This window comes from Ooceraea biroi, chromosome 6 (genome assembly GCF_003672135.1).
Source record: "Ooceraea biroi isolate clonal line C1 chromosome 6, Obir_v5.4, whole genome shotgun sequence".
Taxonomy (NCBI): Eukaryota; Metazoa; Arthropoda; class Insecta; order Hymenoptera; family Formicidae; genus Ooceraea; species Ooceraea biroi.
Window position 1 is genome coordinate 8,101,661 of NC_039511.1, and position 20,479 is coordinate 8,122,139.

Genomic DNA, 20,479 nt, shown 5'->3' on the forward strand with positions numbered 1-20,479 from the left:
AGTACTATATTTTCGAGATTACGAAATACAGAACAGTATTGGAAAATACCTAGAAGTAATTTGCATTGCATGATATCTAATTACGGTCCTGCTACCTGGTTTCTTACTTTTAGTCCTTGTGAATGGCTATGGTCTGATTTGATAGAGTATCTTCGTGAGGTAAATCAACCGTTTGCTACAAAAGCTGCAAACGAACTTATTGCTCTTGATCCTGTATCAACTTCTAGATTTATAAATAATAAATTTAGAGCTATGCTTGATTTTATTTGTTCACCCGATAATCCAATTGGAGAAGTTATTCATTACTTCTGGCGTCGTGAATATCAAGGCAGGGGTACGCAACATTTTCATTTATTAATTTGGATCAAAGATGCACTTATTATTGGTGTATCTTCTAATGAAGATATTGTATCTTTTATTTTAAAATATGTTACTTGTAGGATACCAAATAATGATATATCACCGGAATTATATCGACGTGTTGTTAGTTATCAACGACATAAACATAATAATTACTGCCTGCGTGTGAAAAAGACTAAAAGAAGTGTTTCAAAAGTGTGCAGGTTTGGTTTTTCACGACCTGTAACGGATACTTTCAAAATTAGAGATGTTGCTGTTTCTGTAGCAAATAGAAGGAAATTGAAAACGAAAAGCAGGCTATATGATTTACCACGATCTAAAAAGGAAATCAATATTAATGATTATAATCCAGCTATTCTTACTGCATGAGAAGGAAATATGGATATCCAATTTGTAGGTGAAAAATCTACACTATTGACTTGGTATGCTACTAAATATGTTTCCAAAGCGGAAAAGAGTAATATAGACACATTTGACAAAATTAATTCAACTAAATCATTAAGAAGTTGTCTTTGGAATATTGGAATGCGTATGATGAGTCATAGGGAATGTGGAGCTTTCGAAGCTGCTGATACTTTATTGAGAATTCCGTTACATGGTACTGATAAGGATACTACTATAAGGTGGTTAGACGTAAATATTGTTAGAAATAGAAAACTTAAATCTTGCAAAGAAATTGAAATGTTGGATGCAGAGTCTACAGATATTTTTTGCCCATCTTTAATTGATACTTATTATCCAACTAGACCTGCAAAACTAGAATGTACTAATTTATATGATTATACAAAATGGTATGATATTACGAAATCTAAACCCTGTTCTAAGACTGTGGAATATTATGTGCTTAATGACTTTTTATATTTAAAGAAACGTAAACGTGGATACCTTATTAATCATTATAGATACAATATCCATATTCAACCAGCGCGTTACTATTTTGCGTTATTACTATTGTTCAAACCTTGGAGAGATATCGATGAATTAAAGAATGGATGTGATAGTTATACAGAAGCATTTTCCTTAATACAATTTGAGCTGAAAGATGCTCTTCAATATCATGAAAAAATGGTCGATATTCAATAAGGTATAGATAATATGAAAGAATTAATTGAAAAAAAATATTGGAAGATACGAAAGATGAAAAAAATGACAATTCTAATAATTGTATATTAGAATGTGTTCCTGTTGAACTTGAAGGAGCTATGAGAGATTTCAAAGATGTTGGCAACAAATTTGAAGTTAATAATGTTGATGAAATGATAGCGCAATTAAATTCTGATCAAAAACGAATTTTTGATAGAGTTACTACTAATATATTATCTAATAATGAAATTCTTAGATTTTATGTAAGCGGTGAGGGTGGTACTGGAAAAAGTTTTTTGATAAAAACTATTAAAAGTTGGATAAAAAAATATGTTGGAAAAGACACAGCAATAACTGCACCAACTGGTATAGCTGCTTTTAATATCGATAGACTTACTATTCATAGATTGTTTCAGTTACCAGTAGAACATGGTCGTACTGCTAAATATAAACAACTTTCTGATATAGTTCTTAAAATTGTACGAGAGGAACTTAAAAACGTTGTTTTAGTAATTATCGATGAAGTTTCAATGATTTCAAATATCACATTAATGTACATACATCTTCGATTAACAGAGATATTTAATACTGGTGAATCGGATAATGGATGGTTCGGCGAAAAACATATACTACTTTTTGGAGATCTTTTGCAACTTCCACCAGTGCATGAGGAACCATAATTTATTGAGTTATCAACGACAAAAATTGAAAAATATATTGGAGGGATGGATTCCATGAATTTATGGTCTTTATTTAATTATGATGAATTGCAAATTAATGTGCGACAACAAAGTGATAACACTTATCGAGATATATTATCGAGAATTCGAATAGGAACTGTAATAGATTCAGACACAGTTGTTTTAAATACGAGAAAAATAAAATTTACACAGAATACTTGTGATGGTCGATTACAGGAATTATGTAATTATTTGGAAAAATTGCCGTTGGATGCAGTTTGTTTAATTCCTACTTGTGCATTATGTGATACTTTGAACACCGCAATGTTACATCGAATTGCATCGGACGAAATAGAACTCGTTGCTCAAGACATAACAGACTGTCATATTTCATATTTAAAAAAGAAAGTTTCAAAGATATTAAATAAAGATGATGAAGATAGTTCTCGAACAGCTGGATTAGCGAGAATTATAATTGTAAAATTAGGCGCACGTATAATGATTAGAAGAAATATCGATGTTACTTTAGGTCTTGTGAATGGTACAATTGGTACAATTACATCATTTATACGAAATAATAATAATGTAGTAGATAAGATAAAAATAATGCTTACATCAGGAATAGAGCATGTACTAGAACGTGTCAGTGTTAAGTTTGAAGTAATGAATGGAGCATATGTTATAACAAAACAATTTCCAATATGCTTAAGTTACGGTATGACTATTCATAAAAGTCAAGGATTAAGTTTAAAACATGCCATTGTAGAAACTGGAAATTCTGTATTCAGTTGTGGACAAATATACGTTGCTCTTTCACAAGTAACCACTTTAAATGGACTACAACTTGTAAATTATGATCCTTCATCTGTGAAAGCAAATGAATTAGCTATAATAGAATATAATAGATTGCGATCACAGTATAGGCCAGATCTTTTAAATATTAATATTTCAAAACAATATATGCAAAAAGTGCCTGATTTAATATGGGCTATGTCAAAGAATATTTTAGAATGTCAAATTAAGAATACAGATGATATTGATAATACTTTATGGTGTATAAGAGGACTTCCAAATATTGATAATGTATCTTGCTATGCTAATGCTTCGCTTCAATGTATATTTCATTCCTCTACGCTCAGGACGTCATTGCTTCGACTTCAGCACACAAATGTAATGAGAAAGTTACTTGATTATTATGCTAACAACAAAACGATTAATATAATCACATTGCGTCAACTAGCAAGTGACGGATATCTTAGTAATTTTCAGCAAGATGTTGCTGAATTTATCACACATCTCTGCTGTAATATAGATAATATTAAAACTGAAGTCGAACACTATTTAAAGATAACGTTATGATGTTCTACTTGTGGTTATACTAATGTGGAAAACATGAAAAATTATATTTTATTATTAGCATTACCTGAAAATTTAAATAAATCGTATACCCTTCAAGAACTAATAGAACATAATTTCTCACGATGGAATAATGTACAAAAGTTATGCAGAAATTGTAATACAATTGCTCTACTTGAAAAGACTGATATAACAGTGACCAAAGATATAATTATTTTCCAATTATTATTATTTAAAGTTATTAGTAAAAAAGTTATAAAGATTACGAATCTTAATATTAAATCCATACCTACAACGAAAATACGCATTAGTGATAATACTTATAAAGTTAACAGTGCTATTTTTCATCATGGTGAAAATGTTGACAATGGACATTACACGAACATGTTGCGAGCTAAGGGTACAAAATGGATTTCCGTAAATGATTTAAAGGTTGAGACATGTCATTGGCCTCGAAATGCTAAGGGTGCATACATATATTTTTTAGAAAAATAATAATCTATTAATAACAGTCAATCTGTTAATAATTAATAATAAAAATAAAATCTCTAAATAATAATTTATTTTTTGAATATTGAAATTCTATGTTATCAACAATTTTCAAAATGTACAAAAAGGAGTGAGATCCCTACAAAACCCTTTTTAAAAAAAGAAAAAATATTTACGCCAAGTACATAAGACGTGTCGGACTTTGCAAAAACAGTGTTTCAAAAAATCTTTCTAAAAAAAGAGTATTATACAAATTTATTTATTCATTCAAAAATATACATGAAATCAATACAAGTAGCCAAGTTATCGTTGTTATTATTCGAAAGTGCACTGTTCACAAATGGATATGAAATCAATGCACTTTATCTAGTGTTTCTTTAAAAATGGATTTTGTCAATGCAATATCCAATAATTATATACAACAACAGATTTATGCAAAATTAATCCAACAATTATATGAAACAAAAGTTTTATATCATAGTGAAGCAAAAAAAAACTTGGCGTGCCCGGGTTGCATTAATTGAATTCTTGTAAATATGTTTCTAATTTCAATAATTGCCTTGGAAATATAAAACATTTCTTTCTTCTTTAATTGTTGCTTTTATATATTTATATTTCTACAAATATTGTATGTAAATCGTTTCATTACTTCACGCAAATAATTTGTATACTGTAAAACATTGGTGAACATTGCATCGTAATACAACCCGGGCACGCCAAGTTTTTTTTTGCTTCACTATGATATAAAACTTTTGTTTCATATAATTGTTGGATTAATTTTGCATAAATCTGTTGTTGTATATAATTATTGGATATTGCATTGACAAAATCCATTTTTAAAGAAATACTAGATAAAGTGCATTGATTTCATATCCATTTGTGAACAGTGCACTTTCGAATAATAACAACGATAACTTGGCTACTTGTATTGATTTCATGTATATTTTTGAATGAATAAATAAATTTGTATAATACTCTTTTTTTAGAAAGATTTTTTGAATTATTGATTAGTTTTGAGTTTTGACAAGTTGGGAGTTTTTATGTACTTGGCGTATATATTTTTTCTTTTTTTAAAAAGGTTTTTTAGGGATCTCACTCTTTTTTGTAAATTTTTAAAATTTGACTATATTTTAGTTTTACATTCTTTTGAACATATAATTAGTATTACATAATTTCTTTTTATATGTTTTATTATCAATTATTTTGCATGCTAACACGTACATCGTTCCGATGCAATTTGTAATAAGTTTTATTAAGAATAATCTTTTGATTTTTATATAATGTAAATTATTTTTATATATTTTATATTTTTTCTGTTTTGCTAACAACATTTCTCTATGTGATTTACAATATTTTTTATTATAACTTTATTTTCACATAAATCATTTTTACGAGTTTTATAATTTTATGCAATGAATGTGGTAGCGCTCGACGTTATGCAATGAAATTCGTGGTATTGGTGCAGTCAATCCCTTTCTCACTAACTAATATGACGTTGCACCACGTCAACGACGACGACGACGATGACGTTGCACCACGTCGATGACGGTGACAACGACGACGACGACGTTGTATCACATCAACATCATCGTTGTCGTCGTCGTCGTCGTCGCCGACGTGGTATAACGTCATCGTCATCGTTGTCGTCGTCGTCGATGTGGTGTAACGTCGTCGTCGTTGTCGTCGTCGTCGTCGTCGATGATGTTGCTTGCAATTACTTGCAATTTATGTCTTTATCGTGAAATAAAACATTTCCTATGTATCACATTTTTTATAGTATTTGCGATTTATATCTTTATCGTAAAATAAAACATTTCCCATGTATTATTAAAATCATTTTTAATTCAGAATAAATTAAATCATGCATGTGTGAACAGCAGCTTGAGGGACAAAATCGCTTTGCATGTGTATGTGCGAACATATGTACGTGAGTCTGAACCAGAATACGGAAAACGGAACGTCACGATTCTAACGTACGATTGTAATATCTCAGGATTGACTGCACCAATGTTATTCGAACTGGTCGCGATCGAAAGCTCGCATTCACATTTTATTATACAAGTGCCGTTAGATTTGTGATTACGGCTTTAATTCCTGAGATATTTTAATCATAAGTTGATATGACCTGTCAAATGGCATGAATTCCAGATAAGCTACTTGGTAGCGCGCGACGTTTATGCAATGAAATTGGTAATACTCGATATTATACAGTGACTCTCATTGTTCGGAACCTTATTTTTGATTATGTACTTGGCGTCGCGACGCTACCGCGTCGCTTGATATATACTTTTAAAATGTTAAAATACTATTGTATGAGATATCCCCTAGCCTTTTGTCTCGTTCGTACTCTTTTTATCAAGGGATAAGTGTACAAAAATTATTACGCTCTATTACTTACGTAGAAGTCACCTATGCAATAGTACAGATCAACGCCCACAACGAGAATGGCAAAGACAATTGCCCAAATGGCATAACTAAACGCAGCGCGCAAGAGCAGCCGTTCTCTTGGTGTCTCGACGTACCAAAGGCCGACCATTTTCATGAAAAGTCGTGTAATACGTACCGAACGGTACTCCTTACTTTGCGTCATCTCGAACCTCGTGATTTTCTTACGTCGTTCCGACTCTAAGTGCATCCGAATGGCCGAACTATTTCGGTGTAAGTGGAAACCCATTACACTAACAGACAGAAAATTGGAGCGCAGTTACGTAGGTATTGGTGACAGGCTATAATCATACGCGCTTCTTTTATTGATCAATTTAGCGATCAATCATTCGGTATTCTATGTATTAAATTCAATCTCATGTAGACAATATGCCGGTTTTTTCTTCTCGTCGTATTCATTAGTCCAAGTGCGAGCTTTCGGATATCATTGCAAATTGAACATCCACTTGTGATTTACGAGAAAATAACAATAAAGTAATATGTAGATTTAGTTGCTTAAGACAGAACACCACTGTGACGGTTTAAAAAATCTGTTGTTTTTGCATTTTTTTTTAATGGTCTTGAAAATATGTGCCTAAAAGAATATATTAAAATTCACAATATATTTAACAGAATAACGTATACGGAATGTAGAATAACGCGAGGTCGATCGCTCACAATCAACCGCACACTATCTGAATATACTCAAGCATTTCAATTGGCCTAATTCTAACCGACGTAAAACCTATAAAGCAATCGTCGATTCAGTGCCGTACGCAGTTAAAAAAAAGAGTGCATTAACCATATCCAGAAATGGGTGCAAGCCTATGTTAGTGCAAAAGTTACTGAAGTTAAAGTGCAGTTACTGCGAAGTTAATTAATGAACTGAGTCCTTTTTATGGGTTTGCCATTCGCAGATATCAGAATTCTGTGGACAAAATATATAAAAAAATTTGAGCCACTCATAAGAGTTCTAATGATCAAATTCTGATCTATCAGTATTGCTCAGAAGGACCAGAGTTTTAGCACATTTTTTTAATGCTTGAGATCTTGAAAATATGTTCTTAAAAAAATATATTAAAATTCGCAATATTAACAGAATTATAGCAGTTTTCGTAGAATAGCGCGAGGTCGGTTGCACCCGGCCGCACACTACCTGAATATACTCATATACTTGGTAGAAGACAAAAGCTGCAGGATAATTAAATGGTTACGTAAAACATTAAACATCACGCCTACATGACGTCATCAATGCAGTCACTTCAAGGAGGAGGCCCGATAAGCCACAATTTCGGCCCTCTAGATTTTATTGTAAATTATCAGAAACAATTTTTTAATACATAAAACACTAATTAAACTGTTTTCAGCCTAAACAGACATGTTCAACGTGGTTGTTATCTTGTTTAAACATAGAAATTCGAATTTGTGGGTATTTTGTGCAGTACTACACAAATCGTGAAACTCGTGGATATTATATTGGAAAATCATGAACATCATAATATAATTATGTTTGTACGTAAAATTGATACTGGCAGTGAAATAGGTCAGATAGCACACACATACCTGGCTGCAAACCCGTGAAAAATGAACTCACCTTTTATCGTACTGAATCTATGAGGTGAAAAAAAGTGACTTTGTGTAAGGAATATGTTATGCAAAAGAATATTTAGTTGGTAAGGAACGATGTTGGTGTATGGTTTTTGGCTAGTATCGTTGTCGAGAGCGAAGGCGAGGACGATCAGTTTTTGTTTTGAGGAGAGCGAAGCGTGAATCAAGCACCCCGAATCGTGAGAGGCAAGGGGACTCACGTGAATCAAGCATCCCGTACGTTTCACTGTCAGCATCAATTTTACGTACAAACATAATTATATTATGATGTTCATGATTTTCTAATGTAATATCCACGATTTTCACGAGTTGTGTAGTACTGCACAAAATACCCACAAATACGAATTTCTATGTTTAAACAAGATAACGACCACGTTGAACATGTCCGTTTAGGCTGAAAACAGCTTAATTAGTGTTTTATGTATTAAGAAATTGTTTCTGATAATTTACAATAAAATCCAGAGAGGGCCGAAATCAGGCCTCCTCCTTTACAGATTTGAGTGATAAGAACCCAGACAACATTATGTCGTCTTAAAGATGTCTTAAAGTCGTCTTGAAATTGTTAAGACGTCTTACGAGATTGTCAGAAAGGCATCTTTTTTGCGTCCTTAAAGACGTCTTATAACCCGATTTTCGAAGTCTTTAGGACATGTCCCAAAGACGTCTTTAAAACACGTCACAAAGATATCTTTGGGAATGGCTACAAAGACGTTTTTGGGAATTACCCATACAGCACAGAAAGTTGAAATAACGTTGCGAAGATGTTACAATGTTAAATATTAAAATATAAATATTTTTTCAACGTTGAATCTATGTTGATTCTTCTACATTGATTCTGTATGTTGCTACAACATTGAAACAACATGTAACAAATAATTTTATTAATTAATGGTCAATTTAAAGATTGTCATTCTTCTTATATGTAACAAATAAGTATATTATATTTAGTAATAATTAATTAATAATGTTAAATCAATAGGTTTTCTTTTTCGCTGTACTTCTGAACTAGTGCAATAAGTTAGAATGAAGGTAAATGTTCATTGTGTCGCTCGTCGCTCATTTTTAGCGTCAAAACAAGTCACGTGATCAAAATTAACGCTGGACATTGGTCAATTTTGATCACGTGATCTGTTTTGATGCTAAAAATGAGCGACCAGCGACACAATGAAATCGCATCTTGAAAGAAAGTATATTTGTTTCGCTCTAACTTATTGCACTGTTCAGAAGTGCAGCGAAAAAGAACAATCCTAAGATCTAACAAAGGTTTCTAAATGTTGAATTGCAATGTCTTGTAGATGTTGAATGCAATATCTACAAGACATTGCAATTCAACGAACATTAGACATTTATGCAATATCTTTTCTACGTCGAATCTACATTTTGCGATATTGATGGAACATTGCAATGTTGCTATGCAACATTTCTGAGATGTTGATGTAACGTTTGTGTGCTGTATGGGTTATGTTTCAGACATACTAAACATTTACTATGTTTACACGAGCGCTACTTCTGTAGTAACTTACTCGAAGTATACATAGTAACTTCCCAGATAACATTATGTCGTCTAAAAGACGTCTAAAAGATGTCTTATATTCTTATAAGACGTCTTCTAAAACTATCAGAAAGACATCGTTATGACGTCTTTAAGACGTCTTATGACCCGATTTCTGACGTCTTTGGGATGTCTTTTCTGACGTCTTTGGGATGTCTTTTCTGACGGCTTTGGAATGTCTTTTCTGACGGTTTTTTTGATGTCTTTGAGGCATCTTTAAGACGTCTTATGGATGTCTTATGGATGTCTTATTTTTTGTTATATGACATTTTATATGACGTCTTTGAGACGTCTTATATAAGAATAATTAATAGACTAAATTGTTTTTATTTTAAATAAAACAATTATATTTTTATACGTCTTTTTATTTCAACTATGACAAATTATAATTCTTATTATAATATTATTATATATACTATAGTCATTGTATACTATACGTATATACTAGAGCTCGGAAGCTCGTGAAGTTTTGCAATAAGCTTTCCTAGTCAAGATTAATTCGCCTCACGACGCAAGCGACAGACGATAGATTTTTAATAGTTATATCGAGCAATGCAGTCTGAACAATGATAAGAACCATAATAAATTAGATATTTATAATAATATCTAATTAATAATAAAGAACCATAACTAGAACTAAAAAATATAAGAACTAAATAATAAAGAACCATAATATATTAGATAAATTATAATTAATAAATTAGGTTTACAAGAGATTTGGGATATTTTAGCATAAAATTGTAGGAGCCACTTCTAACGCGGGCACTTGATCGCGTAAATTACCGCCTATAGTATCCAAATCTGAACTCTATGAAAAAATTGTCAGTTTCAGTATTATTAAATGCCCTGAGAAGATTTACCATCAAACCTCACAAACTTCGGAGACCTGCTCGTTACATGCGAAACGAAGTTTTATACAAGATTTACAACTCGTCGTTATACAACTTTCGCGTTTTTGTTTGAAACGAGTTCACTTATATTACAAGTTACAGTCCTTTTTTACTTGAATATAATATTCTCAGTGCTCGTTCTCTGCGAACTAGTCGACTCAATCTCCAGCTTCCGATGCTTCTCCAGATACCTTCTACGCGCCGTTAATCGCATGTGCTCTCGATAACATTACCAATAAGGACTCTGGTTGTAGGCTTTACGTCTTCCCGCGACGATGTCGCAGTCAAGCTACAAGATTGCAGTCAGCTACTATATTATTTTTTTTCGAATAATTTACGCGATCTCCAGCGTGTCTTAACCACTCTTGACTTACTCGTGTAGCATCATGTATACTACACGAGTCCGCATTCGTAACGAAATCTGAAATAATTATAAATAATTTGTATTATTATTTGTTTTTATTTTCTTTTGTATTATTTATTGCATTAAATTAAATTTTTTAATTATTTCATTTGGAAAATGACTGTTACTATTCACTAAACATATTTATAGTGATTGTTAGTTGGTGCAACAATTAACAATAATATTTCGCCAATATTAATTTGACATTACAAATACACCAAAGATTCATTTATACTAATCTTTTTATTGATTGTACAATTAACAATAATATTTCGTCAATATTAATTTGACATTACAAATACACCAAAAATTCATTTATACTAATCTTTTTATTGATTGAATAGATTGAAAATTCAGATGATAAACAAGAGCAGTAATTCGCCTTCCCCTTAAAATCAAATTTTAAAAATTAATTACCTATAATTACACTAGCAAATGCTGTGTCCTTTAATGCTACGGAGTTTTTTTTCCCCGTCCATGATAATTTTTGGCACAGCGTGTCAATTAATGAAAATTTTTTAATGTTTCTTATTTTTCCTCCGTAGGATTTTCCTTCGATTTTTGCAATCCTGTTTTTCTGTAATTAAAAATTAAATAACATATATTGTAAATTATGTCATGAACATTTTGTTATAATGCGCGTATATGCAAAGTACATTTTGAAATGTATTAACAACATTGTGAATTGAAATATTTAGAATTGTTTAAAAAGAGGTATGCCCGTATTTATAGATCTCCCTTAAGGAATAAAAACTCGTATTGGCTAAACGTTTTATAAATCTTCCTTGATTATGAGGCCATGATAAAATAAGAAATCCTCCATTGAGGCTTCCTCTGTCCTTTAAGATAAGGATTATCTATGAATACGAGTAATAATCATTTTTAAATTTGGCGGTAATTTCGCGAAGAATGATTTTTAGGAGAAGAAACTGAGTGCTTTCTAATTGCTTAACACAAACGTACATGGGAAGGCACAAAGGTATTTTATTGGCTATATATATTATCTAAAATATCTTCCAAGATTCGCGTAAGAATCATGTGATATTAACAGAATGCTTCGCACAGCGACCGCACATAGCGCTGACAGTTGACAAGTTGATTGGCCACACAATTCTCGGATCAAGAACTTGGACCAATTTCTTGCATCGTGTACACAAGACCTTACACTGCAGTGTTATGAGCGGTCGTGCTACTGGATACACTCATTAGCCGGTATGTGTGAGTGTGTGTTGTACGGTAATATATATGTATAAATACTTTTCTTACATCTTTTTATATATATACAAGTATATATATATAAGTTTTCTTAGATATACTATCTACGAAACAATCTCAGATTTGATAAGTCAATTAGTGATTGAAAACTTACTTCCGGAAAGAGTTGAGATTCCGGACATGACCGTTGACAAATATAGTACCATCCACTCCGGTTACGCGGAAGCCAGAGAGTACATCGAATAACGTGGACTTCCCTGTACCAGATGGACCCATCAGAGCGATCAACTGTTTGCTGGGAAGCCTTCTATTAATTCCGTGTAAAATCTCTTTTTTTCCTAGAATTAACAATGCGATGTTACATAATTAGTTTCATTCATATGTATAATTAAATAGTATTTCTATAATTTTTTGTGTAACATCCTGTGTGAAGAAGCTAATATCATAAATCGCACTAATTCGCGACGAATATTTGTGATCCATGTAGAAAAAAAAGAAGAATAAAAAGAAGAATGAAAAGAAGAAAGTAATAGCGTGATCATGATGATCATGATTTACCTTTCCTGAAGCCGAGGTTCACAGTATATGTGATGTTCTCGAAGATTATGTTGATCGATTCTTTGCCGTTGCCGCGTGTGATGCTGGTCGCATCCTGGTCGACATCCTCCGGCAAAGATCGGTCCAAGTCAATCCAATTACACATTGCTGGTGCATCGACCTCTTGTCGATTGATCGCTTCATTACGTCCGTACTTCTTAACTTCAAGCTTTAATACTTCCATTGTTTGTCCTCCCCGTGCACACCCAAGTGATGAGTATATTCGAATTACGTCGATGTGGCAGAAGGCTGCAACAGAAAATTCACCACTGTCATAAATACATGTGTTATATGCTGTCTTAGGATTATACGTTTAAGTACGTTAAACGTGGTCATCTAACAATAAGATAACATTGAATACAACAATAATAAGACCAATTGAAAAATAAGTTACACGTAAAATTATTTATATTAATCATGTTTATACACTTCTACTTATAATTAATAATGCATTATTTAATAATAATAATAATAATACATTATTATCATAAATATTAGCGAGACCATCCCCACCACATGCTACCGAACATGCTACCATGGCGCGACCTGGCATGAAAAGACAGAAGCGGACGGAAGAATCGCGAATAGTCTAGAGAAGGGATCAGAAGGTTCTCGAACAATCTAGAGACTTGATTAGGAGAACTTAGACTAGTCTAGAAAGCGATTCAGATGTTCAAATGGTTCAACTTGTACCTCGTGCCGGGCGGAATTTTTTTCTTTTTTCACTTATCACTGTATTCGTTACTTTAAACCGCTTATTTACACATTCCGTGGAATATTTTCACTGCGCGTGCTTACCCGAATTTGTTATGAGCCTAGTAAGCTGCCGAAAAAAGAATTACTATGGTGCGTAAGTATATAATTGCATTCCTGCGAGTTACTATCACTGCCCGAAGAGAAGGATTAATGAAAATAACGTCAGTAGGGAAGGATAGCAGATTCTAACTCTGGGATCTGAGTGGCTGAGCCAGGGGGGAAGGGAGGGATCGCGGACTATTCGCGAGAGGGGGTTTTCGCGGACCTAACCCACGGGAGGGAGGACCGTGACATGTTTGCTGACCTAACCCGCGGAGGAGGAATGGGGGGGAGCCACGTACGCGATGTAATAGACACCTCATTGTACACAACATGTTTCGCGGGTGACGTGATATCGCGGACCTAACTCGCGGGAGGGGAGGGAGGGTCGCAGTGCATGATGCACGTACATACTTGTCATACGCGATATGATTTGCTATCCGCTGTTTCGCTCCAGGTGTTAATACCACTGACGCACGTTTTATCTCGCTTTCTATGTTCCTCTTATTGTTACTTACTCCTACTACTGTTACTCGCGAGAGAGGAGGGAGGGTCGCAGCGACATTTTCGCGGACTATTCGTGAACCCAACCGGAGCCATGTGCGCGATGTAATAGAAACCCCCATTGTACACAACATGTGTCGGGGTGGCTGGATGGAATGTGCATGATAGCATTCATTATTAAGGAACCAATATCCAGCATCTCGGCACTTCCTCTGACCTGGGCCCGCGGGCGGAGGAGGGGCATCCACGTGCGCGACGTAACCGATACCCTCTTCGCTGTACACGTCGCGACGTGTTTCGCGGTGATAAAACGCGAGCGCCGACGTCCGGCTGCTATGAAATCGGATGAGTGGATGTTAAAGTACATCGCGTCCACGTGTAATAAGAGGAACGTAATCTCTCTACTCTTTAGACGTAAGCAACAATAAGAGGAAGATAGAAAGCGAGATAAAACGTGCGTCAGCGGTATTAACACCTGCGAATCAGCGGAAAGCAAATCATATCGCGTATGACAAGTATGCACGTGCATCATGCACGTGTACCATGGTAATCTCCTCATCGCGCGGTCCGCGAAGATGTCACGTACCCCTTCCGAAAGTTGCACGTGTATCATGATAATCTCCTCATCGCGTGGTCTGCGAAGATGTCGCGTACCCTTTCCGAAAGGTAATTTTGGCTCAGACCTCTCCACTGTTCAGACCTTCGTTAATTGTTACTCGTTGCCGCAGTGACATGGCGCTTCGCGAAACGTTACAATTTTTTATCGTGGGTGGTAACTTGAATGGTCGAATAGAGGCATCCGAGTATTTGTGTAAATTATCGGACAATGATTAGGATAATTATTATATATTTCGATGTTTCGCGGGACTGTGCACGAACATAATGTTGAGCGTCATGGTGCTGCTCCGACATTGTGACAATGATAGACGATTGATTGCAATCATCAATGACATTATGGAAACACGAGTATGCTTCGGCCATGAAGAGGAAGACGCGGGGGATCACATCGGCGAGTTTCTGCGACGAAACGGAAATGTGCGAGAAAGAGGTAATAGTAAATAAAAATTATTACAAGAGAAAGCCGATCTTCTTCTTCAAATTAATAATTATTTATTTCGTAGGACGCTCCGAAGAAGAATCCAATCAGAACGCGCACAACATGCCACTCATCGCCATCTCTTCAGGTGAGGAAACATTTAAAGAGTGTCATGTGTAAAATATATACCAGTAAATTATATACTGGTTAGTATTATACGTGCCTAACTAATGAACATATTGTATTTGTAGATGAGGAGGAAGAGGAACAATGAAATAATACTACTTAGTGAGAGAGAGAGAGAGACAAAGTTATGTATGTATGTGTGTGTGCAAAACATGGAAATGGAAGTGGACAATAATTTCGAACAATTACTGGATGAAGATAGCGAAGAAGCGGTATCGGACGAAAGCGCTTATCACAGTGATCCGAGGGAGTACCGTGAGGATAATACCGAGAAGACAGTGCCCAACGCTTAACTCCTCGCTCTCGGACGTACGAAAGTGTGCGCCATATATTTCTATTACACTACCGGTGGTAGTGTACTCCTGTGTACCCCGTGCATGATCACGCTGGTGGACGGACAACCCGGAGTAATGTACGCCGTGCGAAAGCACGTAATCGCCATTCATAACGACGTGGAATGGCACTACTGTTCGAACTATCATGATCCGCTGCTAATGATACTGCCGTGCAACATGTGTCCGATATGCATGCAATAAAAAAAAACAGTGAACAATACAAAGTGTTAATACGCGAGCGGAACACGAGTGTGACAGTTAAAATATAATGAACATGGTTTATGTAGTATAAGAACGCCCATAAATTTTATATATAGGAGTAACGCACACATGAAATAAGTATGTATAATTAGTATGTATATGTGAGGAAGAGGAAGAGGAGAATGCATAAAAAAAAGAAAATTGTAATATAATAATAAAAAATATATAATTAATGAAAATACATTATTCGACTCCATTCTTTCCAGAAAATTTTTTCTTTCAATGTAGAGGAGAATCCCTTATTGTGAGATATGCTCCTAATATGAGATAATGGGGTTTCTGTTAAACTAGTGAGCACCATCTGTTAGTTCCACCATGAACTTATTACTCTTGGTGTAAAATGTATTTAGTGAAAAATTCATTGTTCGTTATTGCGTTTAGCCTTTGCAAGAAAAGGTTTGTGAAATTGTGAACATGTCAAAGGAACTTGAGGTAAGTCTTTAAACCTTGTTTATTATATAATAAAGAAATGGTTGGCAATAAATTCAGTATGCAATGATAGAGTAGAATCGTAGTAACAGCAAATTACGCAATTTGTTGAATTGCTTAATTGTAGAGGTTAGATTTCATGATCGCGGAACCGCTGGGCGTGTGGCTCGTATAATGAGATATTCAGGGTACTTTTAATATGAGATAATTATTGCTCGAATATGAAGATTATGTAGTGTAATAAAAAGAAAGAAAATACTACTTAAGGTTAAAGAAAAGTTAATACGAATTTATATTACGAATTTTTGTGTATTTAATTTTTACAGAATCTGACTATGGAGGTTAGAGAAACGAGGAAGCGTTGTCAGTGGAATCGTGAAGATTTGGCGAAGGCTGTGGCAGCAGTATTTTTATAAAAATATCTAATAAAGTTTTTTACTTGCAATACTGATGTATTTTGCACTTTTAACACCGATTTCTCAAGGTATCTTATATTAGGAGCACACTTTCGCGATCTTGCGTAAAGCTCTTTTTTCAAATTTTTTTAATTTTCAGAAAAAATAATATTTAAATTAGATTTTTCATTTCACCAACCTAAAGCTTATTAAATTCTCTTCAAGAGAACGTATTATTACATTTTTAAATTCTGCCTATAGATTTCCTTACATTCGGCAAAATTGATATGGTATCTCATAATCGGGGACTTTCTTCTATGCTTTTTGCCAAACCATCCATTATCACAATCCATGGTATTAAATATCTCTGTTAGTCGAAGATGTATGTACATTAAAGTGATATTTGAAATCATTGAAACTTCATCGATAATTATGAAAACAACATTCTTAAATTCGTCCCGTATAACTTTAAGGGCTATATCAGAAAGTTGTTTATATTTAGCAGTACGGCCATGTTCTACTGGCAATTGAAATAATCTATGAATAGTAAGTCCATCAATATTAAAAGCTGCTATACCGGTTGGTGCAGTTACCGCTGTGTCTTTGTCTTCAATATATTTTTTAATCCAACATCTAATAGTTTTTATCAAAAAACTCTTTCCAGTACCACCTTCGCCGCTAACATAAAGTTGAAGAACTTCGTTATTACTATCAGATAAAGCAGCAGTAATTCTATTAAAGATTCGTTTTTGATCAGTATTTAATTGCGTCACCAGTTCATCGACGTTAACTTCACTTTTATTACCAACATCTTTAAAGTCCCTCATTGCCCCTTCAACTTCGACAGGAACACATTCTAATGCACAATTTTCAAGACAGTCATTTTTCTCTTCATCTTTTCTAATGTCTAAAATTTTTTCTTGAATTAATTCTTCAATATTATCCATACCTTGCTGAATGTCGATTATTCTTTCGTGATACTGAATAGTATCTTTCAATTTAAATTGTACTAAAGAAAATGCTTCTGCATAACTATCATATTTATTCTTTAATTCATTAATATCTCTCCAAGGCTGAAATAATAACAACAATGAAAAATAATACCTCTCTGGTTGAGTATGGACATTGTATCTGTAATGATTGATAAGATATCCACGTTTACGTTTCTTTAAATATAAAGATTCACCGAGCACGTAATACTTTATTTTCGTAGAAATTGGTTTAGATTTCGCAATATCATACTATTTTGCATAATCATACAAATTAGTAGATTCTAGTTCTTTAGGTCTGCTCGGATAATATGTATCAATTAAAGAAGGACAAAAAATATCGATAGATTCAGAATTTAACATTTCAATCTCTTTGCGAGACTTAACTTTTCTACTTCTAATCATATTTACATCTAGCCATCTTATAGTCGTTTCCTTGTCAGTACCGTACAATGATATTCCTAACAAAATGTCAGCAGCTTCAAGAGCTCCACATTCCCTATGATTCAACATGCGCACTCCAATATTCCAAAGACAATTTTTCAACGATTTTGTTGAATTTATCTTTTGAAATATATCTTCTGCATTATTACTCTTTTCTGCTTTGGAAACATATTTTGTAGTATACCAAGTTAATAACGTAGATTTTTCACCTACAACTTGAATATCCATGTTTTCTTCCCAAGCAACAAGAATAGCTGGATTATAATCATTAATATTGATTTCTTCTTTAGATCGTGGCAGATCATACAATCTGCTTTTTGTTTTCAACTGTCTTCTATCTGCTATTGAAACAGCAACGTCTCTAATTTTCAAAGTATTTGTTACGGATCTTGGAAACCCAAATCTACACACTTTAGAAAAACCTATTTTAGTTTTTTTAGTACGCAAGCAGTAATCATTATGTTTATGTCGTTGATGTGTATTTACATGTCAATGCAATTCAGGTGACAACTCTTTATTTGGCATTCTACAAGTGACATATTTTAAGATAAAAGATGCAATTTCTTCATTAGAAGATGTACCAATTACCGGAGCATCTTTTATCCAAATTAACAAATGAAAATGCTGCATTCCTCTGCCTTGATATTCACGACGCCAAAAGTAATGAGTGACCTCTCCGATTGGATTATCAGGTGAACAAATAAAATCAAGCATAGCTTTAAATTTATTATCTATGAATCTCGAAGTTGATACAGGATCGAATGCAATAAGTTCGTTTGCAGATTTTCCATTGGCAATTGGTTCATTTATTTCTCGAAGATATTCTATCAAATCGGTTCATAACCATTCGCATGGACTAAGAGTAAGAAACCAAGTAGCGGGTCCGTAATTATTTATCATACAACGCAAATTGCCTCTAGGTATTCTCCAATATTGTTCTGTATTTCGTAACTTAGAAAATATAGTATTTAAGTTAGATTCAAGCTGCTGGTTAGATAATTGCTCCAAATAAGTAGCAGCTGTATACTTTTCACGAGGATCAGTAACATTCAGTTTATGAAATATACCAGCATTTAATTGTCGCATATTGTTATCATGTAATGAATAGAAAAGAAATTGTGGATTTGTCCGAAATTCTGAGTGTTCTGACATAAGTCTTAATTTAATATATTCGAAATCAGTTATCCGGACACATCTATCTTCATGCTGTCCATTTACACCATATGGATATAAATCAGGAAAACATTTTGTATCCAAATCTTTATTACGATTATCCAATGGAATATCTTGAATTTTCTTCATTTAATAAAGTTTAGTTGCAGGTTCATTTATTCTTTTTTCATACATAGGATATATTGTACATTGTTCATAATATTCATCTGTTTACGACATTTGAGTCAATAATGCCTTGTCTGTTTTTTTAATGTTATTTTCTTCATTATCATAACATTGAGAATCATGTTCTTGAAACTCAACGTTTTGTAATTCGGAATGTAACAAACTTTCAGGAGATGTTGGTAGTGTAATGTTTGAATATATAGGATTATTTTGTTTTAACCATATTAAGGCTGTCCATACTTTTTTTACATCGACTAATTTTTCCCAGATTATATTTGCTTTAGTTGGAATACCACGAACTAATATATATAGTTCATGATTTAGATTAATAGGTTCATTAGAAGGACAAATCTTCTTTAAGGTTTCTTCCATAGGCAATGGCAAATGGAACGTTCTACCTTTTACTTTTGAAACCATGTGTTTGTGTGGTAAATTTTTATTCATTACTATACCCATTCTTTGCACAACTTGAAATGCTTTAGCTCGTTGTATAAGAATTCGTTCGTAATCATTTAATGTTATAATTTTTTTGGTACAAGTAACACTTCAAACTTATTGGTTCTGCATGTTGGCGGTATTTTGTTATTTTTAAATTATCGATCACAAAATTTGCAAATCTTATAATTCTCATTACTTTTTAATCCTATATCATTAATAAAATTATTCCAAACTGTGGCACCAGTTTTCTTACAAATTTTTATCATTCTAATATCTCTCTTAAAGCAATATTTTGTGCAAGAAATACAGACATACTTTGGAACATCTAGTGATCGTTTCGTAAAGGCTTTAAAGGCCAAGTTATATTGAGACTGAATTTCATCCTCATTTAAATTAATTTCCTCAATAACCTGTGATGATAAAGTTTTTGCGTTCTGTTGAGCTTCAATTGCAATATCTCGGAGTTTGTTTATATTAATATCATTTAATACTTTGTGCAATTTATTTAATTTTTTATTAAGATTGATCAAATCATATATTAATCTTTTAATATTTCGTATCATCGGATAATGAGGAGATACTATTTCAATAGGTAAAAACCATGATCTACATACTTTATAGTCAATATAACAGTCAAAAGAATGACCTTTATCTTGATGTATCCGATTGTAA

General features: G+C 33.5%; 3 protein-coding genes across 8 annotated transcripts in view; 1 reads left to right on the plus strand and 2 right to left on the minus strand.

Annotated features, from left to right (window-relative positions):
* Window positions 1-7,418, minus strand: part of LOC105280018 (odorant receptor Or2) — a 36,385-nt gene extending 28,967 nt beyond the window's left edge. For 3 of the 5 annotated variants that reach the window (XM_011340183.3, XM_011340179.3, XM_011340180.3), the window contains exon 1: window positions 6,367-7,413. In XM_011340183.3, coding sequence (XP_011338485.1) covers window positions 6,367-6,642 — 276 coding nt within the window. In that variant the 5' untranslated portion in view covers window positions 6,643-7,413. Of the gene's footprint in view, window positions 1-6,366 lie in introns of all 5 variants that reach the window. The other 2 variants (XM_011340184.3, XM_011340185.3) reach the window with 2 other exon arrangements.
* Window positions 1,538-3,055, plus strand: LOC113562107 (ATP-dependent DNA helicase pfh1-like). Its single transcript, XM_026970414.1, has one exon. It carries the CDS (start codon window positions 1,563-1,565, stop codon window positions 2,121-2,123), a length of 561 nt encoding a protein of 186 aa, XP_026826215.1. The 5' UTR covers window positions 1,538-1,562; the 3' UTR covers window positions 2,124-3,055.
* A 2,517-nt stretch (window positions 7,419-9,935) lies between the features above and the next one.
* LOC105280020 (ATP-binding cassette sub-family G member 1) lies at window positions 9,936-13,088 on the minus strand. 2 transcript variants are annotated; one of them, XR_002193308.2, is made up of 4 exons: window positions 12,619-13,088; window positions 12,215-12,398; window positions 11,263-11,422; window positions 9,936-10,863 (listed from the first exon to the last, which is right to left on the minus strand). XR_002193308.2 is itself a non-coding variant. In XM_020031847.2 (3 exons), exons 1-3 carry the CDS (start codon window positions 12,839-12,841, stop codon window positions 11,374-11,376), a joined length of 456 nt encoding a protein of 151 aa, XP_019887406.2. In that variant the 5' UTR covers window positions 12,842-13,088; the 3' UTR covers window positions 10,893-11,373. The 2 variants fall into 2 exon arrangements, 1 of the variants encoding a protein (XP_019887406.2); XM_020031847.2 differs by lacking the exon at window positions 9,936-10,863 and having other exon boundaries at window positions 10,893-11,422.
* Between the last annotated feature and the right edge of the window lie 7,391 nt (window positions 13,089-20,479).

What these genes read in the sequence shown, in the direction of transcription:
- LOC113562107 (XM_026970414.1), top strand. Translation starts at nt 1,563, where the DNA reads ATGAGAGATTTCAAAGATGTTGGCAACAAATTTGAAGTTAATAATGTT.
- LOC105280020 (XM_020031847.2), bottom strand. Translation starts at nt 12,841, where the DNA reads ATGGAAGTATTAAAGCTTGAAGTTAAGAAGTACGGACGTAATGAAGCG. An exon ending in GAACCTCGGCTTCAGGAAAG is followed by an intron (nt 12,399 to 12,618) that starts GTAAATCATGAT and finishes TGTTAATTCTAG; the next exon opens with GAAAAAAAGAGATTTTACAC. An exon ending in AATCTCAACTCTTTCCGGAA is followed by an intron (nt 11,423 to 12,214) that starts GTAAGTTTTCAA and finishes TTTTAATTACAG; the next exon opens with AAAAACAGGATTGCAAAAAT.